The sequence below is a fragment of the Thermobia domestica genome, chromosome 9 (assembly GCF_964235325.1).
Source record: "Thermobia domestica chromosome 9, izTheDome1.hap1.1, whole genome shotgun sequence".
NCBI classification, from domain to species: domain Eukaryota; kingdom Metazoa; phylum Arthropoda; class Insecta; order Zygentoma; family Lepismatidae; genus Thermobia; species Thermobia domestica.
In genome coordinates this window covers 34,933,697-34,957,002 of record NC_137462.1, presented here as the reverse complement: position 1 = coordinate 34,957,002, position 23,306 = coordinate 34,933,697, and the positions used below count along the sequence as shown (strand labels likewise).

Sequence of the window (23,306 nt, the reverse complement as noted above, 5' to 3'; positions counted from 1 at the left end):
AAATTTTAAAAGTAACAACACGAAATAGTTGAGACCTTTCATGTCTTTGGACAGTATACGTATGCAGTGAGTGGTTGCTGTGCTCAATGGACGATAGAGTTTCGACAGTGAGAGCAAACTTATACGTCAGAGCGTGAGTGGCTGACGTAAGCCATTTTGGTGAACCCTCGTTATCTGGAGTCGAAGCAGCGGCCAGAAAAATTTCATTTTTTGGAGTCACTGTGAAACTACTCAGCCGAGTAGTGGTGAGGAATATTTTCCTTGAGAAGTCTGGCAAGGACTGACAGACCAGGAAAGTAAACATATTTCTTTTTTCCATGGAAGATTTCAACAAGTAAGTGTTGTAGAAGTTAAATCCAAGTTGTTGTTTTCGGCCGAACTAAACCTGCTAAATTAACTTATTTTATCATGGGATTGGTTATGCCTTATTCTTTTGGTGTTGTGATGCCTAACATAATATGCTAAACTGCATAGTTTTCCCTAAGTTATACAGTATATAAATTTCGAGATGTGACATGAACCACTCGTTCAATGTTTTTTGAGTTTCAGTGTGGACGGTTGTCATAAACAGTTTAAAGAAAAATGTGTACTTTCGAGTTCACACATTCTTCCCAGTATTTATATTTATTTTGAATATATAACTTCAAAAATTTTCCGTACTGCTAAATGTTACAGAATTAAATCCATTCTCTGGTTTTGTGCTCACCTTCACTTTAGGTTGGATACGACGAGACAAATGTTTACAGAAAGGTTTCGGCTCACATTAATGACAAGGGTGCTAGTACGACTATTGATAATGGGAGATGTTCATCAGCAGTGAAATATTCGCTCTGTATTTTGAATTCCCTTCACTAGGAAAACAGAAGCTCAAATTTTAAGAACATATTTTAGGATTTTTTTTTTACATTATAGAAAATTTAAAGCTGAATGTTAAGCGTCCAATACGTCCTCAGTAATAGGTTGTGCGTGCTATAGATTACGAATATGTTTGATAAAAGTGATTTTTATATGTCTTAGGTTAAGCTAGTTTAGATAGTTAGGTTAGGGACTTAGGTTAAGTATACTTTTCTTTCCATGTGAATTTATTAAATGTATGTATTATCTCAGTGGAAATGTTTTGTTGTGAAAATAAAAGTGGATAGGCCTAAGCTTATACAAAGGGAGGTCACCCTACTGGTATAAATCCTCTGTGCTGGCCCCACTTGCACAACCTTGACTAAAGAGAAAATACGAAGAAAAGAAAATAAAGTATATAGCACACAGCCCTGATGAGTAGTATATGTGTAGTATAAGGCTTATGTGACTATTGTAGTAAATATCCTAATACACAAATTGTTTTACAATCGACGAAACTAAATACATGTAGAAATTGCTCACGAGATGTGAAGAGAAAATGTAATTCAATTTAATTTGTAGATAAACTTACCCATTCAGCTATGTAAAAGTTTCCATTCGCATTTCTAACCATTGCGACTTTTTTTTTTTTTTTTTTTTTTTTTTTTTTTTTAATTATTTGTTTGGCTTGTTTCTTGTCTTACAGAAAATTAGTGTGAATAAAATATACGAGTCGAAACAAAATCTTTTCTTATCCAGTGCAAAGCTAATTATTTAAAACTATATAGTAAATTAACTTCAGTGGTATTATTGGTACTTAGAATGTCGAGTTTGAAAAGCAGTACGTGAACAGTGTAACGAAAGTAAATTATAGCGTCTTGAAAACGCACAGAATTGATCTCACTTAGTGTGACCGGGGTTGGAATCACAGACCTGCCAGAAAATTTCACTTCGTTAATAAGATCAACAAAATTCATTTTAGGCATTCAGTTTTACGAAATTCCATCCCGTTGCACGATTTAGATTCAGTTTGAGATTTTTTTTATCTGGGTTAGTAAATACAATCATTCAGATTTTCGAAGCACTCACCGTCAGTTTTACTCTTGGGTCAGTGTCTTGTTTTGTCGGATTGTGGTCTGCGGCCTATTTCGTGATGGGATGTAGACGATGAACTGCAGATCGGGATACTGGACTGCGAGTGAGAATGAAGGAGGCTTAGAAATCTTCACATTTTGGGTCAATTTGAGTTCTATTTTCCGGAGATGATTGGTGTAGTGGATGGGTCAGTGAGTGTTGACAGCTTACCCGTCTGGGCCCGGTGGGTTCGCGGTCACCAATCAGTGACACATTCACGCAACCATAGTCTTAAGAAAAGTGAACATCATACAGAAACACATCATCAGTATCACTATCATCATTTTATTTATTTTATTCATTTTTTTATTTTTATTTTATGACTTTTTTTTTTTAAAGTTTATAGAAAATCTATGTTTGTTTAATTTTATTACAACTGTAGGTAATAGATCTTAATTACCCAAGGAAAATTCCACATTTGTTTAATTTAATTCCAGCTGTAGGTAAACTTGCAGGGGTATTCAAATAATAGTGGTGACCAGTTTATTTGAACAAAACTCTACATATAAGTGTAAAATATAGGATGTTCTACTGATGTTAATCATTACGGACCGTAGCTAACGATTATTTAATTTTTAAGTTGTTATGTTAACCGTAAAGAATAGCATTATAATTATTTTATTTATTGTTAGTTCCAGATTTCCTTGAAGACTGCTCCGTTAAATTACAGAGATAATGTTGAAGTTGTGTGTAGTAATTGGTTGTGTGCTTATTGCACTTGTTGGAGGAAGACTTCTTGATGACAGGGAATCTGTGAATGAGGACGAATACATTGATTATTATGGAAAGGGAGATGGGGCAAAGAGCGTCCGACACCGTAAGTATTACGTTCAAAATACCAAATTTATCAAATTATACTTGTCTTTTTTAATGTTCTTGATAGTAAGAGGTAATTATATGAAAAAAATACTACTCTGTAAAAAAGTAGGTATTGCATTTTATCTTGAAACGTTCAGCGTTGTAATGATAATTTCGACAACTTTCTATTATTATCTTCTAATAAGGATACATTACAAAATTTTAGGTACTGACAATGAGTAATTAAACATGGATGACTTTTATCTTAGTGAAAGACCAACTTGATAAACATGCAAAATGAAAAGAAATAGAAAAAAGCCAAAGTGGAAAAGTGCACAGGTAATAGACCAACAGGACATGAACGCGCAAACGCATGGCTAGAGGGACGAGAAAATCGAAGACATTAGGACGTTCCCATATTTAAGAAGGCTAATATCCTCGGACGGAAGGAGTGAAAAAGACTTAAGTTCAAGAATAGCGCAGGCTAAACAAACATTCAGTAGGAAAAGAAATGTCGTTGGACGTTCGAAAGTGATTTATTAAGACTTTGATGTGAAGCATGGCACTTTACGGATCAGAGACGTGGACATCGAGAAAAGCTGAAATATCCAAGCTGGAAACATTTGAAATATGGTGTTGGCGCAGAATGCAGCGCATATCATGGACCGGAAGGAAAAGGAATGAAGACGTACTAAAGGAAGGGCAACAAATCATGAAGATAATAGGAAAAAGGGAAAAAGAAGAAACATAATTGGTCATCTTACCTGGCACTGCGATTGGATCACCGTGTTGGAGGGAAAAGCAGAAGGGAAACTGGGAAGAGGAAGACCAGGGATAGAATATCTAGATGCAGTTATGAAGAAGAGACCTTATCAAAGTATAAAATAGCTCTCCTAAGGTAGAGAGAAACTTTTAAAATTTCGCTGTTGCCCACCAACTTATGGTTGAGGAGAGAAATAATACTTTTATCTGTAAACAACTAATCTTCCGAAATTCAACTTCAAAATTGAATTGAAGTTGAATTTGTAGTTGTACTGTTTTCTTATAGTTTTGTCAGTGTTCTCAGATCATGGAAAGAACATGGCACAAGTCTAAAATTGTATATAGCTATATTAGTTGCTTTTGTTAAGTGATATTTATAATAGTTTCTTTTTGTTTAATAATCCTCTGTGTTCAGATCTGAATTTTTAATGCAAATGAGTGTTTAAAATGTATTCCTTGCAATATGTAACTATAATTTATGTGGGGGGCCGCGGTGGCTCAGTGGTAGAGCGTTCACTTCTGGTGCTTGGGGTCCCGGGTTCGATCCCAGCCCCCGCCAAGTGAACTTTGTGGTGGACAAACACCGTGTGCGTGGGTTTTCTCGGGGTTCTCCCGTTTCCTCCCACTTTCTTCATTCCACCATTTCATTCATTATTCATCATCACAGTCTCCTTTAGCCTAACCGGCATAACCGTGGGACGTAAAACTTAAAGATTTCATTTCATTTTTATAATTTATGTAACGGTCATATTACGTTTGTACTGAACCTCTATGGCTATAAAACCAAACTCCCGGTTCACAGTTCTGTCGACTGGGAAGCTCATAACCGTAAAGGGTTAGTGCAGTTTTGGCGAGCGTTTTTCAGGACCCTTAAATACTTCAGAGATTTATTTATTTATTTAAAAAAACTAACTATCTGCTTTTGTGAGATATGAATTGACATTTTTGTAAATATAGAACTGGTAGATATTGGTTTCCTGTAAATCGTAGTGACGTTATTGTCTCTTCAGTTTTTTGGAATGCGACATATTCATAATCTCAATGCAACATAATGCACTACTGCACTCGACAAACGGAACAGCAGACAAAGCGAGGAAAATTCTGATTCTCTATCTCCAAGAGAGGCCTCTTTCTATATATAAATAAACAGCTGCCGCTGAATACTGTGGAAAGCTTTTCTGTCCATCATAGGAAAAAGTAACCGCGAAAGAGATGGTTTTATCAAAGAAAAAACTTATTTTGCATCATGATAATGCGCAAAATCAATGTGTGTGGGTATGATTTGCTGCTTTCCATCTTGTCTCGAAGCTAAAAAAAAATACCTTCTATTTGCTTTAAATGAAGAGTTTATTAAAATATCAGTGGCAGTATTTTGCAAGCGTGGGAGATTCTAGTTTCCACGATGACAAAAAGATTTGCAACATTATTGAACCGAGTGTATAAGTGTCAAAGGAGACTTTGTTGAAAGACAAACATAATTTTCAAGAAGTGTATCAATATTTGTGCGTCATTCGAAGAACTTTTCAATTCACACTTACAGTTAATTAGTTGGATACAAATACACACTGTAGCAATTCTGTCAGTTCCTGTTCTGATAACACCATAATATTTTAATATAGAAGAGCGACAAAGAGGATTAACATGAATTTTGAGTAACTGTATGGCCTAGGATACCCGGAGGTTCAATGTCGTATTCACAAAAGCTCATTATTTACTTATGTCTTTAGCCAACTTGATCCAGTCTTTACTTTGTATTCCTGTTTCTCAATATACATCTGAATATTAACCTCCTATCTGCCACTATGTCTTCCTAATAATCTTTTCTGGTTGGGTTTCCAGTTAAAATTTTGCAAGCGTTCGTACTTTCTTCCATTCTAGCTATAGGACCTGCCCACGTGAGCCTCCTAAACTTAATGTTAGATAAACGCCAGCAAATGATACTGGAAGAAAATCAGTTTACTGAATTGAGCGCTTTTTCCCCATTCATATATATTTACCTTCTGTAATACCTAATTTCCTTATTTATCCCTTTTAAGTGGAAAAAGAAGTCATCGAAACTCCTTGCTGAAAGCTATCTTGACACACTTTCTTTCGACGCTGTAGTTGGATTGCAGCTGTATCGAGATTTTTTTTTTTTTTTTTTCCCGTAAGGAAACTATGGATCGCGATTTCTTATACCTAATTTATCTTGTCAGATATCAGATACCATTCATTGTGGATTGTTTAATGTTTGTTTTTTAAACATTTCAGATAATGGAGATGATGTCTCCGGCCATAACCACTTGTATCCAGAGTCTAAGAAGAAAAGAGATAATAGTGCTTGGAATGGGTAAGTTTATTACTTTGAAACTAAACAAATTGCAATTGAATGTCAAAACGAAAAGGACGTGTATTCGAAACTACGTCGATTATCTTGTTTCAAGCGCCATTATTCAAAGTAACTTTTTGCTGCACCACTAAAAGTTAAGAGTTTTGACCCATACACTGAAACAATGTAGTTTAAATCACAGTGTCTCATGTACTTAGAACTGCCAAATCTAAAGAAAAGAAACATTGGAATACAGTGATCTAATCAGGCGTTTCAATCAAATTGGAACACTAGTCAAATGATACATTGATTTTGTTGTAATATCATCTATATATGCACTCCAAGTAAACTAATTTCTATTGTTTTGTCCATAGGCTGTATGACATAACGAGTCCGAGACCTCCTGATGCTTGGACGGGTAGATGGCTGCCTGAAAGACCAACTCTTCCTCCAGAATTGGTGGATCCACACCACGGAGTCAAAATGGGAGTTCCTTCACACGTATGTGACGATGCAAAAGTAAGTTTTTATTCCATGTTCAGTGAAATTCACATTTCATTCTGTATTAGAAATTCTGGTTCCAGAATATAGTTCCTGCTAAGCTGGATGCTTACCTTAAAGTGAATGTAAACGCTCGACTATTCGCCAATAGATGGCATCACGTTTCCCCCTATTTTTCCTATGTGTTTTGTAACGAGTGACTATATTCACAATAATTTCCAATCAAATACAAGAAATGACCTTTGAAACTTTGCCCAAAAGCAAAGTGTGACAATAACCGAGGGTAATCCGTGTAATTTTCATTGTTGTATTCATTGTTGAGAATCCTTAACCTGAACACGGTCTGTAATTTATATGATGAAATGAAGTGCAGTAACAGAACACGATTATATATGTGGTAGTTACGACGAGGTTCGTAATCTTCTGCTATGGGGATACTCAGAGCGGGTTCACTTTTGAGTCCTGTTAATTAGAAAACAAAGGAGTTCATTCATGAAATTATGTGCAATGGATGAATGGATGGTTACAACATACGAGGTGTGTTCAAAAAGTATTGAACCTTTGGTTGGCAAAAATACAGTTATTGATTTGGAAATCTGAAACGCTAATCCCGTTCAAAGTAGTCTCCTTGGTAATGCACACACTGCTCCCAGCGCTTCCTCCATTGTTGGAAACACTTCTGGAACGCAGTTTTTGGAATAGTGACCAACTGTGCCGTCGCATTTCTCATGATGTCTTCTCTTGACTCAAATGGACTCCCTTTTAGTGGCATTTTCCAGCTTGGAATAAAACCAAAAGTCACACGAAGCCATATCGAGTGAGAAGGGAGCGTGACGACACACAGGAATGTTGTATTTGGCGATAAAAACCTGAATCAAATTTCGGCAGATAATCTCCTCGTGCCCAAATTCTCGTTCAAAATTAAATGTACCTGATCCGATTGAATGGTTTCCGCTTGGGTATCGCCAAGCTTTTGGCAAAATTTGATGCAATATCGATGCAATATAAGTTTTACTGTCATTTTACGAAAAACTGAAATCTGACGACTGCGCATGAGTGTCCCCTCTACATCTCCACTGAAAAAAGATAGATATTTGTCGAAAATAACATCAGGGTACTTCACGCTGTTTTGTAATGGTAAAGGCGATCCTAGCAATGTAAGATATAAACGTTCTGGATTTCTTGTAAAGCCGTATTTGTTTCGTTTAAGTCCAATTGTGTTTGACATCCAAATAACGTCGAGAACCCTTAACTTTACTCTTCAGAAATATGGCCCGAACAATGAAGCTCTCTCAGCAGTGAAAAAGCAAAATTAAATAAACTTCACAAAGTATTCTCTTGACTATTTATACAGTTTGTTTTTTGGGCTGTTTCGAAATCAATTTTTTGAATTTGACTTATTGTGAATATCGTTGCTCCTTTCAAAATATAATGGAAATATAGAAGAAACGTCCCGCCACGTAATGGTTATTACTCCTTTACATTTGCCCTAAGAGTCATGATTACAAGTCATAGTGGGCGAAGTTTTGAATTACTTTTTTTTCTTTCTTTCTTTGTGCAACCCTTCAGACTTTCACGACTGCGTTTCAACTCTTTTACCTGCTTAGCAATAGAAGCAAATGACGTAGCCGAGTTCCCCAGAGTATTTCATGTAATTATGTGTTTCTGTTCGTTGTGCCCACCTTCGTCAAATATTTAGTATTTGCTCAGCATTTAAAATTGTCATTTTTGGAAACAAATAAACGTGCGCTGTGATTGGATAGGTGTCGATTATCTTTAGCAACAGCTGTTACTAATAACTGCTGTTTGATAACTCACTACAAAGTAAGTTAACGGAGTAATCATGCAGAAACATTTTTAATTAGCGGTGCATTTTCTTGGATTTTTTTTAGTCATAACGCAAATGCGGAATTCCAGTTCTTCCTTCTGGCTCTGTTTCGTTCCCTACCACAAGCTTGAATATTAGAAGATATAAAAGAAAACGACCTTATGAAATATTGAAAGAAAGCCATTTTTTATTATTATGCAAGGCGCGTTTAAAGATGTTTCTTTTCGGACAGCCGAGGAAACTGTGGGCGTAATTTGTGATTCGGTAAAGCTGATTATAGAGAATCAAATATTCCATCATTCATTGTGTCAAATTTCTATTCAAAGTTGAATTTGAATGTGTAAGATTCCAAATTATATGCATTTTTTGGGTTGCTTACATTTGTTCTACAACTTTTCTAAAATAAAACTTGTTTTATTTCTATCCAACATCGCATCAAAGAAAAGCAAAAATCACTGTGCAGTGACGCTAAAATTGAATATAACGTGGATACGAAAAGGAGTTGAAATTCTTATTTATGCACAAAAGCAGGGTCCGGTTTTGTATAACTATAAAACTAAGGAATATTAGGGCTAAGTACTGCTGATAACCTCACCAAAGTGGTGTAGGTTTAGAATAGTCCGAAAAATTTATATATTTAAAAAAAATTATTTAACTTTTCTTGCTTTAAATAATTTCGTAAGACGTTCTGGAATGTTATTACTCTGACACATGCCCAGATAATTGCACACTGATTAATATAATTATAATGCAATATGTTAATAATTATAATGCGTGCAAGCTGATATGTCTGGGATGATTACATGCTGTCTTGTTATATGCAATTATTGCGACATTCAATTTACTCGTAGTGTCTCAGAAATTATATCTTAGGGTAAGAATTGCATTCATGGGTGTAGATTTACTTTACGAGACTTTTCCCTTACAGTATAAATGCTCGTCGGACGCATGCCGTGTAAAACGACTGAGCAAAAATCATAAAGGAGCTTGTGCTAGCTGATACTAAAAGTGAGAGTGGTATCTAACCGAGTCAGAGTAGGGGGGCCCTGGGGGGGGGGGAAGTTGCATCTATAAGGAGCAGGCGCGTCACCAACAGAGGGTCTAGGCATAAACTAGGATTGTGCTAAGAACACTTGATATCGCATAAAATCACAGGTTAGAGAACTTGTGCTGGTTTCACACTTCTAAATATAAAATACTGGTTTCCTGTATTGTTAAAAAAAATTATCCGATAGTGGAATTTAATGCCCTATAGAATCCTCTTTCATGTTGCCTTACTCACTGTAATCGTAAAATTACATATTGTAATAAGGTACTATTTATTCTTAATCAGTGGCCTAATGTTTCAAGAGTTAGGGGAAAGTTAAGAGTTAGTCGAAATTTAAACATCAGACTAACAAATACAATATAGATTCATACGCATTTAGGGAATAAAGAAAGCATTAAGGAAAGAAATGAAACAGAAGTAATTATGAGTAAGGTATATTAACATATCTGCAATTGTGAATATAACGTTGAAAACAGGTACATGTGCCAGCGATCAGGAAAGAAACCTTAGCCAGTCATTCTATTAATTTTTTCCTTAGTCTGCAAACTCGGTTTCTGTTTTTCTAGAAACCGATAAACCGGATTTAAGCCCGCCACGCATTGTAATTTGTACATTATTTAAAATACCATTAAAATAAGTTGCTTCACTTAATAATACTAGATGTAGCGTTCTGTTTTCATATTGTTTAACTAGTAGGAAACTAGGACCAATATATTGAGTAACTAGTAGGAAAATCTGCTGGAAATCTTGGTAAAGTGTAAACTTTGGGATAAAACTGCGTTTTTGTAATATTCTTCACGTCAGCATCGTAAGACGTTCAATTAAAGGGAAAACTCCCATTCACAATATGATTAAATTTTAAGAGCCGGGTTTAAAAATTGAAGCTATTAGATTATGAGTGATTTTGAAATGTACAGTTATTGTCGAAATAAAGGAAAATAAACTTATTACGATTCTTTGAGAAATCATGTACTATTAATCTATTATCCATAAAATGATTCGGTTCAGTTATTTCTCGGTATACTATATTGTAAAGTTGTGTTGATCAAGTAATAGTTTTTTGTCATCTCTTTTATTTCAGACGAATTTGACTTTGGACTGGGATATGAGCCCTGTGAACTATACATGCTATAATCCAACACACAAATTCATTCCAGATAGAAGTCTACTGCCTGACACACAATGTGAAAACGTACCGTCAATGTACATGGTAAGTGAAGAATTCTCCTTTCGTAATAAAACATGCTGAAGTTCGATTCCTATTACATTAGATTTGATTATTAAGTACAGCTTACTAATTCATTGTGATTTTCATTATCCGACTTGCAGGGTACTGTACAGTTTTTCCCGTTATTTCATATAGCAACTGTATGTACATTTAGAATAATCTATAGAGATTTACATAAGACACTATCGTTAGTTAACCTCCATACATAAGACTAACAGGAAATATAACGAGGATCATTTCATAAATAATGCACACTAATTTTTTGTGATTACATGGTTATTGTTTAGAGAGGATCTCTTTAGAAGCCTTCCAGTGGTAGAGCGTTCACCTCTGGTGTTTGGGGTCCCGGGTTCGATCCCAGCCCCCGCCAAGTGAACTTTGTGGTGGACAAACACCGCGCTCGTGGGTTTTCTCGGGGTTCTCCCGTTTCCTCCCACTTTCTTCATTCCACCATTTTCACTCATCTCTCATAATCACCGTCTCCTTTAGCCTAACCGGCATAACCGTGGGACGTAAAACTCAAAGATTTCATTTCTTTAGAAGCCTTCAATATAATTTCCCAGCTTGGCAATGACGAAATCTCCACGTCCAGTAAAGTTTTAATCTTTACGTACGACCTCTGGCCTTCAACAGACACGATATCCGAGACATCTTCCACCTTCATTTCGAACACTTGTCACAGCCACACTGTGTTCACTAGTGTGTGCATAAGCACACGTCGTGCTGCCTCAAGACCTCAGCTTCAATTGACGGAATGTTCATCTCGATTTCATCATCCACTCCCAGTGTTGCCATAGGGTGCATTATTTATGAAATGACCCTCGTAGTTCAGTGTATCTTAATAGTCTTCATTATATGAGAGGACGTTGACGACAATGATCTTTGATGTGAGAATAAAAGATAGGAGTTTAATTTCCAGACCAATGCAAGTAGCACACTATGATGAGGAATGTTAGAGGATTGAAGGCTCTACTAAGTGTTAGAGAAGAATTCTTCGAGCCATGGGAAAAAAATCAAATCAATAATTCGAAAGATCTCTTTCCTGTCTATTTGAAAGTTTACTCGTTCAAAGAAAACCGCAGAAGGGATAGAAAATTAGATCAGAAAATAATCTAATTAGTGGACTGAAAAATATTTTTCACGTATTCTAAGAATGTAAATATAACTTTTTGAATGTAATTTTTTCGTGTTTTATTTACAGCCGCAACACGTATGTATGGACAAGCCAATTCATTATGATAAGTTGATTCCTACAGTGTAAGTATTTTAGTTTGTTTTGTCAGTATTTTTGTAAATTCAGTGTATTCGATTGAAATTTATTATATTTATTTATTTATTTTGCCTGTAAGAAGGTCCTGGACAATGTAGATTCATGCGTATTTATTGAACAAGAAAGGAAGTATTTTTTAAAAAATGAGAATAACAATTACTACTAAAGGTGCGAAATGAAACAGTTATAATATTTCATTGTATAATAGGGGAATGAGGGGATTATTTATTTATTTTGAAGGTTTAGGTCTGGAAATAGCTCTTCAGCTTCCTGTTTTAACTAATAATTTATTCTGTTTTTTAGATCATCGATAAGTTGCATTCTTCTTCCTACTCCTAGCTTTCCCTCCGTATTTTCCTCTATGGCGTTATTTATTTATGAGATGTGTCCAGTTCGATTGGCCTTCCTACGAAGGATGCTTTCTGAAAGCGTCGTCTTCTCTCCTACCCGTTTTTAAAACATCTTCGTTTTTTACACTCTCCGTCCGTTTTATCTTCGCCGCCTTCCTTCAGTACCACTTTTCAAAGCTTTTTTTTTTTATAATGTCCAAATCGCAGAATCATACAATGCATTAAATCATATATACCACTTAACCAGCTTCTTCGTAGTCCAATGTTAAGCCTGCTAGTTAGGAATGACTTTTTGTTGAATGCCTCTTTGGCTATGGCAATGATTGACCTGATACTTTCGGTGCACTAATAGTTTCTCGTCAAAAGACTTCCCAGATATTTGACGTGATCGACTTCCTTGTTCCATTCTGATCCGTAAGGGCATGTTCCCACAAGGGATATTCTCACGACTTTCGACTTTTCGATGTTAATTTCCATTCTATATTATGTCCCAGTTTGAACTATTGTATTAGTCATCTGTTGTTCTTCTTCGGGTCTAGCCATAATAACCATGTCATCCGCATACCTGACCTTGTTAATGATCTGACTTCCATGAATGCTTCCTTTATTAAACATTCACTGTAAACATTTGTTACATATTACATCCTTGTCTAACTACTCTCCCAGTTCCCATACTATTGTTTCTTTATTGGTTTAGGTCAAACTCCACTCTTGGTCCTATGTACAGGTTGCCGATGAGTCGACGATTCCTCCAGTTGACCCCCATTTCTTTGTGTTTTCAGAAGTTTGATACAATTAACTGTTCAGAAACATTGTTGCCTTTCGATAAACCACAAACACAACTCTTCCTTTACGCCGAGAACTCGATCTGATATAATTCTCATCAACGGAATAGCGTCTCTCCCTTTTCCTTTCCGGAATCCGAATTAATTTGATACAAATTTTTTGAAGTTATTATACAAATCCCCTTATCCCACAAAAAGGTATATATTCGAACTACATGTGGAATATATTACTAAAGGTATCAGAGAGAACTTTAGCTTGTTACTTCATTTAAACAAATAAAGAAAATCAATGTTGTCACTTGTGAGGTCGTTTAAAAAAAAAAGAAAAAAAAAAACTATCCTTGTAATTTACAAATGTCGGAAATAATCCTCGGTTCATGAGACACATACGAACCTAATCGAGACTGACTGACTTGTCCTAACTGAAATGACTAGAATATTGATATTCCATTGAGAAAATGGTAATTTAGCTTCCTGTTGCCTTCGTAGCATGAACAAGAAAGATTGTTCCCACTGTCCGTTAACTTGGATACGCTAAAACATCTTTACACATCATGGCGCCGTGCTCACCAGTCACCACGTTGAAGCATATAACAATTAAACTGTGTATACAACTCTCGCTGACACTTCAGTTTGCTTTTAATATAGACATCTCCGTAATATCATGTAATGTACTTGTGGAATTGGCCTAACAAACTTGTACCACATATAGGTCAGATATATCCCCAAAACTGGGTAGTGTAAAAACTGTTATGTTTGATGAGATGGTCTCGCTCTTCATCTCTTCAACTAATTATTTCAACTCTACATTTATCCTTTCCGAAGAAGGATAGGTTGCCGTCTGAGGGTGCGTAGCTTCTTTGATTTAACCAATTGGCATTTGTGAGAGTGAATTTGGTAGTAAAGAGTTTGTTGGCTTTCTTCTGCTCGTATTTTGTGTTCAATAAATCGCTTCTGTTTGTGAGTAAGAAAGAGTTTTACGTTTGAAATGGCTACTATATGACTAATATTTAGAGCCGAACTCCAGGTCTACGAATTGACCTACTACCAAAGAATCGCTTAGCTACCAGGCCCAGTACAACATGGAAGCGTTGGGGGCTTGTTTTTACGAGAAAAGGACTACTATAAAGGAAAAAAGGGATTATGAAGAATGGGGGCAAAGAGAGTAGACATTGAAAAAATTAATAATCTATCACAGACCAACGAGGTATCAGTGAAGTAAGGATAATAAATTAATCAAAAAATTAAACTAGGTGTTTGTTTGATTTACTTTGCTTTGACAAAAGATTGTTAATTAAATTCAGATTTGGTACCGTAGATAAGATTGCTGAAAAACTTGCAAGTGAACAGCAATCTTCTGCATTGTCAGCTGTTGATGGCTGTCGAGGGAAGTAACACCAGTAAAAATGAAACTTTCGTCACTTCAAACTAAGGGAAGAAAACTTAGTAAATCTATTAATTCTTGTATACAAGGAATAGAACTTTAGATAAGTTTTTTTTTTTTTTTTTTTCGTCTTTTTGAAGCAACAGAAGTGGTCCAGCGTAGCGTAGTCGCTAACGTTCTCGTCTTTGGTGCGAGCGGTTCCGGGTTCCATTCCTGGTGGGGACACTGGGTTGGAAAGGTGTAATAGCTTTCTCACGCCAGCCATTCTGAGTGAGGCTTTTCCTGGGTTTTCCTCATTCACACCAGGTAAATGCTGGGATGGTATCTAATATACAGGTCGCTTCCTTCCTTCGTCTCCAATTTCCCGGGTAGGTGATCGCCGAGGAACGTCATCCCTTATGTGTGTGTGACGGGCTAACATGGCCATAGATGCTGAAAGCCTAGAAATCTAGAGATCTAATCCTTGAAGCGACAGAGTAATTGTTACTGATGTAACTTCCCTCAGGAACTGCCATGAGGTCAGCTTTCTTCAGCATCAGGTCCAGCTACATTGTTCCACATAATAGAACTATAGCTGTTAACAAGAACATTTCATCGGCTGGAACCCTTTTAGAACTTAGTTTTATTATTTAAATTGCCTTTCTGTATTTTTGATTTTTATACATATTTTAAATCTTATTCTCCGAGAAAGAATCCGAACGAGATTCGAAATATGAGACAGTTTAAAGCTATTTCTATAACTTAATCGTATGACATACAGAAATCTACAAGAAATATTTACTTTGTTCTACCAATAGGATTTATCTTAATATGTGTAGGAGTAATGTTACTTTTCTATAGAAATTCCTAGTTTCATAAAATTTTGAAGTGCATTGGTTTAAAAAAATTGCATAACAACTAACCTTTCTTCTTTCTCTTTTTAAATTTCCAGCGGAAATCACCGTCCTCTCTGGCCTAGATATGGAGAATATAAATTTGTTCCCACACAAAGATGGCTGCACAACTTAGAGGTAGTATTTAAGTTTTGATTAATTTTACGACAATTACCATTGCTTACTTGCTGTGTTGTAGAATCATTAAATAGGTAAAATATATCATTGCTAAAAATGTGTTTATTTTGTGAGTTGATGCTTTTGTTGAAAACAATTTCACTTTAAAGGATATTTATCAGTTTTACCTATTAACTAACTCTGTAGCCTATGGAACCCGGAGGTTCAATGCGGCGTTCACAAAAGCTCTCCATTGATTTCTATTCTTAGCAGGATGTCTATTGGTCACGAATGTCACGAAATCAGAAAACGGTCATGAAAGTCAAGAAAAAGTCACGAAATTTAGCTTTTGGGTCACCATTTCTTTTTTATCTGTACAAATGTAAGTACAGATTGGAAAATTGTTCTATAAAACGTCAAAATTCACCACCAAAAAAGTCAATGGTCGATTTTAGATGCTATCAAATCGCAAGCAAACCACGCTTCTATCGCATGGATGAAAATTCGGCCTAATTCGCACCCAGATTTGCTCTTGAGAGTGTTATGAAATTTTATGATTTGGTAAAGAAAAAGTCACGAAATTTCATTTTGGAATTTTAGTAGACACTCTGCTTAGCCAACTGGATCCAGTTTCTACCTTGTCTTCCTATTTCTGCAAAATCCATCTTAATATAATCTTCCTATCTGCGCCTAGGTTTTCCTAATGGTTGTTGTTCGATTGGTCTTCCAATTAAGGCTTTGAAAGCGTTCCTACTTTCTTCTATCCTGTCTACATGACCTGCCCACCTGAACCTTCTAGACTTGATGACCCTAACAATGTTTGGTAAACCATATAGATTATGTATTTCCTCGTTATGAAGTTTCCGCCATTCCCCATTCCCGTTTCTCTTGGGTCCAAATATTCGTCTCAGGATCTTGTTCACAAATACTTTGTCTGTTCTTCCCTCAGAGTAAGCGACCACGTTTTGCATCCATACAGAACAGGCATGATTATCGTTTCTCGACAGAATTCGCGACAAGAGATTTTGAACTGAATAATAACACGAATTCCCAGCTTTTAGTCGACATTTAATATCTTCGTGAATATGGTTTTCATCTGTTAATATTGATCCTAGATAGTTGAAAGTATCCATTTTATCAAAAGTATTATTTGATATTTTAACGCATCCATAATTTGCCGTATTATGATCCCGACGAACTTCAAGTGTATATCAGTATTACCTGTGTATTAATTAACTGAGAAATTTTAGTAATCTTTTACTGAAATAAGTTCGATATAGGTCAACAACTAAGTTTGAAGCGTTAGCATATTACACTGATCGTTCGTGTATAAAGTGTAACCAGTTACCGTATTTTACGAACCATAAGACGCTCTTTTTTCTTCGAAAAATTGCTTCCAAAATTCAGGTGCGTCTTATACTCGAAACTAATATTAAAATGTCCAGTGTTTGGTTTAAAATTCCCGCCAGTCTTAAAAAATGGTCATATATTCGATGCTGCGGGAAACCTATCTCTATCTGGCAACATTGGATTCAACTGACAGCAGCAGTGCACCGATGCGACGAACATGAGTTGCGGGGTTTACAAGCATGCTAACACTGTCTCCCTCTCGCCCCGCCATCACAAAATTGCTTAAATCGCAGAAAATAATTGCTTAAAAATTAAGGTGCGTCGTATAGTCCGTAAAATACGATAAATGTATAAAATTGCTTAGTATGGACATTAACATATTTGAAAAAATTTCTTCGAAAATATTTAACAAATTTTGTATTTTGGCTTTTTTTTCTTTTTCTTTTTTCGACAAACAAAATGGAAAATACAGTCCGTATAGACTGTTTATAAATGAAATAATAATAATTGTGTCTCCCCAAGTGGGTTTTATAGTGAACATTAACAATGTAAGTTGATTTTCTCGGAATTCTCCCCTTTCCTCCTACATTCTTCATTCCAGTGTTTCATTCATAATCATCATCCATTCTCCCTTAACATCGGAGTAGATTCATGGAACATTAAACAAACGAATGAAAAAAAAAAAAAAAAAGTTTACTTTACATGCATGTGATATTGTAGTTTAAAAAATAGTTTACTTTGCATGCATGTGATATTGCAGGACAATATTTAAAGTGAAGAATGTTCGACTGGACCGTAAATTGAATCCTTATTTTCGACTTACAATGTCAGTGTGCTGCTCACTTTGCTTCTTAACCAATAATAATATAATGACTCACCCATAATGTCCCTTAATTGCGTTGTTTTCTAGCCTATATTTAAATTGCTCTAGCGGGTAATTTTTGTCAGGGTAGAGGGGTTAAATTACTTTCGTATGCAGATCCTAGATATTACTTTAAATCTGAAGAATTCTATATTGGCCTGCCTGCAGTGTTTTTTTTTTTTTTTTCTTTCTTTTCTTTGGCCCTCTTTTAAAATAGTTTGCCCACTACTGCCTTAGACCATGGTATGACATTCCCGATTACGTAGTGATTTTTTCTTTGTAAGATAGTTGTGCTTGGTACAATGTAAAAGTTATTTTCTTAGCTGAGTGTATATTGATTGTATTTCTGCTTTCATTTACAGCATGGAGCAATTGTGATGTTGTATCACCCATGTGCTAATCCACGGGAGGTTCATAAGCTAAAGGCTTTGGTGCGAAACTGCTTGAGGCGCCATGTCATCACGCCATTCAATATGCTTGATGGGGATCGTGTAAGTATTGCAATGATCACTTAAGTATGGAAGCTGTTACTAGTTGTAATCATAAAATTAGGTTTCATTAGTAATCACGAGTATGAAATATGGAAATAAATTTTATTTTGTTCAGTCATTGAGTAATAATTTTGAAATCACATTTAAAACTTCATATAAATTTACCAAGCATTAAGCCCATTGCTTAAAAGATTGTAGCATTTAGAAAGACTGAAAGCAATTGTTTGAGCTGAAATGATTTTGTAAAGTCTCCTGTCCGAGCAATCATGAGGGTATTTGTCTGCAGTGATTAAAGAAAGCACTTAAAAATTTAGGCGGGCGTGAGCAGAACTCCATTGCAGATAATCGAACTTACAAACGGTGGCATTTCTAAACTTCTACGTTACATAAGGTTGGTATACAATTGGATTAATTAGTCAAATAAAATCAACTTGACAAATGTACTGTACACAATATCCAACGCATTGTTAATCAGTAGATACTCTCAGGTGTATAACTATTCCATACAACATACCGCGTTTTAAGATGATGCGACATTTTCCTTGCTTTTTAACTCTCTTTATGTCTTTCTAAGAAAAGTAAGTTTGATAAATATTTTAGAAGAACAAAGGGGAACATCCTTCAATTTTTTTTATTTCACATTAGGTTATAAAAAAGGAGTTTTCAGAATTTCCAATAATTTGAGAATTGTTTGAAGTGCTCTGCTTCAGCTTCGCAAAGCAAAATATTGTCTGTTAGTAAAACTATATTTGACTCATAACGGCAAATCAAACAGGAGAAGCAACGGCGAAATAACTGCATGCTTATTGTCGCCAAACATTAAGGACCAAAAGTTTTAAGAATTATGTGCCGTTATCGAATCCGTATTTAGTTTTCATTTTCGTATTTGCTTTTTGCTTATTCACGCTTTGTTACACAGAACGTTGCAATGGAGGGTTTGGCCTGTTAAATGGCACAAATACAAATTAGTGATGCGCGATCAACGTGCCAATGTTGAGTAATAGTGGCTTTCTTGACGAAAAACCTGTTATTTCATAGTTCAATTTGCTTTCCAATGCTTAACAATACTGGTACGACAGCTAAAATTTTGTTCTTTGTCAAAAATCGAAGCCGGTACGACACTCACTAAGGCGCACGTTAACTAATCTACTACACGGAAGCACCAATTCAGAAATTAGCTGAAGTCTAACTATAGTTATGCAGATCTTCAGATTTATTGACTTTATCCTTAAAGTTAAGCATGAATGATCCATGGCGAAGTAGACTTTCCTTTCAGACACATGTGATTTGAGTTTCTTGCGATATAGTAATGAGGGTGTGTTTACATTGCATACTACAAGATTTTCAACTTGTTTCAAAATGGCACCACGATTCATCCGTAGGAACAATACGCAACAAGAACCAACCCCCCTCTAACTGGTAACCCGACAAATGTTCAAGGGAACATATCATATGCTCCAACTTTTGTCCTTCCGTCAACACTCTGGGCATCCTCTGCGTGCACTTTTTGATACCCCAGGTACTTCACAATCTTCTGAACAATACCGTGACTCATGTTGAATTGCTCGATTATGGATCGAATTCCCAGGTGTCTATTCACACGCATAACTTGATACATTTTCACAATTGCCCTCAGTGGTAAAAACATGGGCTTGACCAGATAGAAATAATCACTTGTTCCTGAAACATTCTTGATCAGTCTACCACTGTTGTTTTCAGTACGCATGCGTTGCCGTACACATCCTTCATATGACGAAACACTTCAGCTGGTTGACATCTTTCATCAATGAGGCGGAACTATGATAGGATATTGATCATGTTTAGACGGGTTGTGGATGCGGAATGTCATCTTTCAACTGTTACTCCTGGAACGACAAAAAACATTATTTCTACTGTACATGAACAAGAACATATACTATAATATTCCACTTCAATTACATATTCATTCCATCATACCCTATTGTAATTAGGTCAGTAAGCTGATTTCAGTTTGTTCTCATATTAAATTCATGTTTGCCATTAATGTTAAAACGGAGTCTAATCTATTTTGTTTCATTATTTTTTTAGCCTCTTGCCCTTGTATCATGGGGATGTATTATGACAATGTCTACTGTGGACGAACAGGAGGTACGGACGTTTATCCGAGAGCGAGCCCTCAGAGGCCCAGAGAAAGTAAGTGCAGATGGCCAATATGAGCTAGGGTTATTGGCTCCAGCAAAGATTGTTCCTGGCTCAACTCTTGACGACGAAGTTCTGTGCCCCGAGTGACAGGAGGTTTCCAACATCGAATGCTCGAACACCAGACAACAACGTATGGCAAGAAAAGAATGTATGCTAATTGGAACATGAAATTTCAGACATTTGTTAATTAGGGAAATTAAAGAAATGTTCAAAACAAATCGATGCAAATCGGTGTTTATTAAAGGTGTACGTTGAAATTAATGTTTTTAGGACGTCAAATTAAGAACGAATTTGTTTATATTCTTAAATAGATCTGTTTTTGAGATTTTAATTTGTGGGCATGAGTCTTTTAAGAGTCCTATATTAATCGTGAAATGTTTTATAAATCAGAGACTTCAGTTTTATAAAGTAATTTTATGTGAAGTTTACCTTACGCTTTTTACAATTTTTAATTTTGCTTTTTGTAAATAACGCAAAGACAGCAGAAGTAGAATGTTTGGTAGATTTCAGCGGCGAATTTCAGTTTGAGACTACTTCCTTATACGTACTTTGAACCAATATCAGTTTCTTATAATTCACAAATATGTGTAAAGACAAAATGTGACGTTATAAGTGATGGGATTTGTAATTCGAGCACATAAGGAAATACTGGAATACTATAGTATTTTTGTGGAAAATTGGTGTATTCTAGCAATTTATGGGATTATTTTTCAGTATTCAGCATATATTTGGGATAGAATCACTGCCCTTTCTCGAAGAGAAGTCAAAATAAAAATGAATCGGTAAAGCAAGATAAACTGCCACATAGTTCACTTTGGGAACTTGTAAAAAGATCTATTTTCATTCTAATCTCCTGAAGCGACTACGCTTACGTATTTAAATCTGCGATGAAGTTTGACTGGCAGTATTCTTACCAGGTGTTAGTTTTTAATTACTTTTAACAACTCTCAAAATGGTTTATTAAGGTATCTTGCCATTGTTTATATGTTCAGAATCTGAAAGTAATTGTGGTTTCTGCATTTTGATGAACTAAGTCTCGTTTATAAGTTCTACATTACTATCTGTGAAAAGTAATCTTTTAAGTTTGTCCTGAAACTGCTACTTTTTTGATTATACTTTCCTGGATACAAATAACAGGACTCGTGAAAACGGCTATTATATTTATGTATTTATGAAAATAAGGTATCATCAGTCCAGTAAAAATATCATTCGGTGAGTGTTTCACTGAAGTGTTGGAATTACACCTGGGAGCAGTGAGTACATTTTTGTTTACTAGTTGAAGCTCTAGCGAATTGTCATGCTTTTTTAAAATTCTTTGCGTTTTTTACAAAAGCTGAAAAATAAATGTAGGAAGCATAGAAAAACTTGAAATACTATTTAATAGGGTGTTTTGAAACATTCCATTGAGATGTTCGTGGCCTAAATCTACTACGTCAACTGACCTGGTGCACAAATAGTTCTCAACATAGAACATTTTTCCAAAAGTTTACACTGATACGTAATAATAATTCATAAGTAATAGCAACTTGCTCTGTAAAATTACAGTTGCTGTTGGGTTTTAAAGGGGGGGGGGGGGGGTAGATTTTAAGAGCTTAAGACCCTACAAGTGTATTTGAAATAGGACTTTTTTTTTATTTCATACAAGAAAGTAAAGTATATGTTTTACATAATGTAGAGGTGCATTTAATGAAAATGCTGACAAAAAAAATTAAACTGTGCATGTAAAGTATATCTGAATGTACAATATTGGAAGTGGAGGTCTAAAAATAAATGTAACGAAGTCCTCTGTTGTTCCCATAAAATATAAAGAAAATTGCATTTATTTATGGCTGGTAACGAAAGTATTGAAACTAGTCAAGTAGTTATGTTTGTATATAAAATTTGTATAAAAGGAAAGCCTACTTCAAAACAAAATCTGTATTAATAATGTATATTCTGTGTGAATACAGAAAAAATGTGTATAGAAAGCATAAGTTTGCATGTGCATTATTGTTTTTGGACAGCTTTATAATTGTTGACATTCCATTCATTTGTATTGTAACATTGTGAAAATCACATTTATTCGATTATCAAATTTTTGTAGTTCTTTCGACTAATTCTTTCTGAAGTGTCTTCCGTTATTTATTAACTTGTATTTTTGAAATTATTTTGTTTCGTCCCCGTGAGCTTATTTGTAAATTTAATTTTAAAAATTAAAGAGTATTTGAAGAACGTTGTTTGGTATTTCTGTTATTTCAATGTGTTCCAGTTTTGTTCCTTTCGTAAATCTGTTCCCTCTCTTAACCAACAGCACGAACATTTTATATTAAACTAGCAAATGCCTCCTGCGTTTCTACGGGCAATATTTTGCATTCGCCCATCCGTGTCTTTCATATAGAATTAATTTTAACTCGGAAGTTTTACATGAAGTTCAAACTCTTCATAGGGGTATACCCCATTCCTTTTTTCTTCGATTCTAGGTCGTAACATCCAAAAACGCTGAAACCTATGTTGAATGATTTTAAATGAGATTTGCAAATACCAAATGTCACGTTTCTAACCGTAACCCTCGCACTACCAACGACAAAGGAAGGGGGGGGGGTATTTGTGCCCACCAGAGTATCTTTTTTGAATTATTATTCTAATTTTTCTTTAAAGTTGTAAAAAATAAAAAATACTGCTCAACATGTTTAACTAAAGCATATACCTTACAATGGTGCAAATGGAACGTTAGTGTGTCTGTTATTTTAAGTTGGTAGGCACAAAGTACCCCTCCCTCCTCCGTTGGTAGATGTGATTGACATTTAAAAGTGTAACTCATAGATAGCAGTATAATAGCTGTATCCCTCCTTTTCGAAAACTTAGTCATCCCGGGTACTGTTCACTTCAGTCACTGTATACTAATATCTAATAAATTTGCTATTTTAAATTGATAGGCACAAAGTACCAGCCTCCTGCCCTGTTGGTAGATGTGATTGACATATTTAGAAGTATCACTCTTAGATGGCAGTATATAAATAACTGTTAAGTCTTATTTCGTATAATGTTCACTTTAGATTTTTGTGAGTATCTAATTATTTTTTTCGCGAGATATATTTAATCTTAACAGTTGGGTACAAAATGACCCTCCCCCCTGGTACTTCGCATAAAAGAAATCCTAGGTAGTGCAAGGGTTAAGAGAATCCGAGATATAGAGATTGTATTATAATAATTGCAAAGCACAT

At 35.4% G+C, this 23,306-nt stretch overlaps 1 protein-coding gene across 1 annotated transcript in view; it reads left to right on the top strand.

Annotated features, from left to right (window-relative positions):
• The window catches only part of LOC145694554 (uncharacterized), a 29,803-nt gene extending 7,485 nt beyond the window's left edge, over window positions 1-22,318 (top strand). Inside the window, exons 2-9 of the mRNA XM_081770877.1 lie at window positions 2,601-2,785; window positions 5,779-5,857; window positions 6,211-6,355; window positions 10,295-10,423; window positions 11,643-11,698; window positions 15,162-15,240; window positions 17,794-17,922; window positions 19,990-22,318. Coding sequence (XP_081627003.1) covers window positions 2,644-2,785; window positions 5,779-5,857; window positions 6,211-6,355; window positions 10,295-10,423; window positions 11,643-11,698; window positions 15,162-15,240; window positions 17,794-17,922; window positions 19,990-20,190 — 960 coding nt within the window. The 5' untranslated portion in view covers window positions 2,601-2,643 and the 3' untranslated portion in view covers window positions 20,191-22,318. The remainder of the gene's footprint in view (window positions 1-2,600; window positions 2,786-5,778; window positions 5,858-6,210; window positions 6,356-10,294; window positions 10,424-11,642; window positions 11,699-15,161; window positions 15,241-17,793; window positions 17,923-19,989) is intronic.
• Window positions 22,319-23,306: the final 988 nt, after the last annotated feature.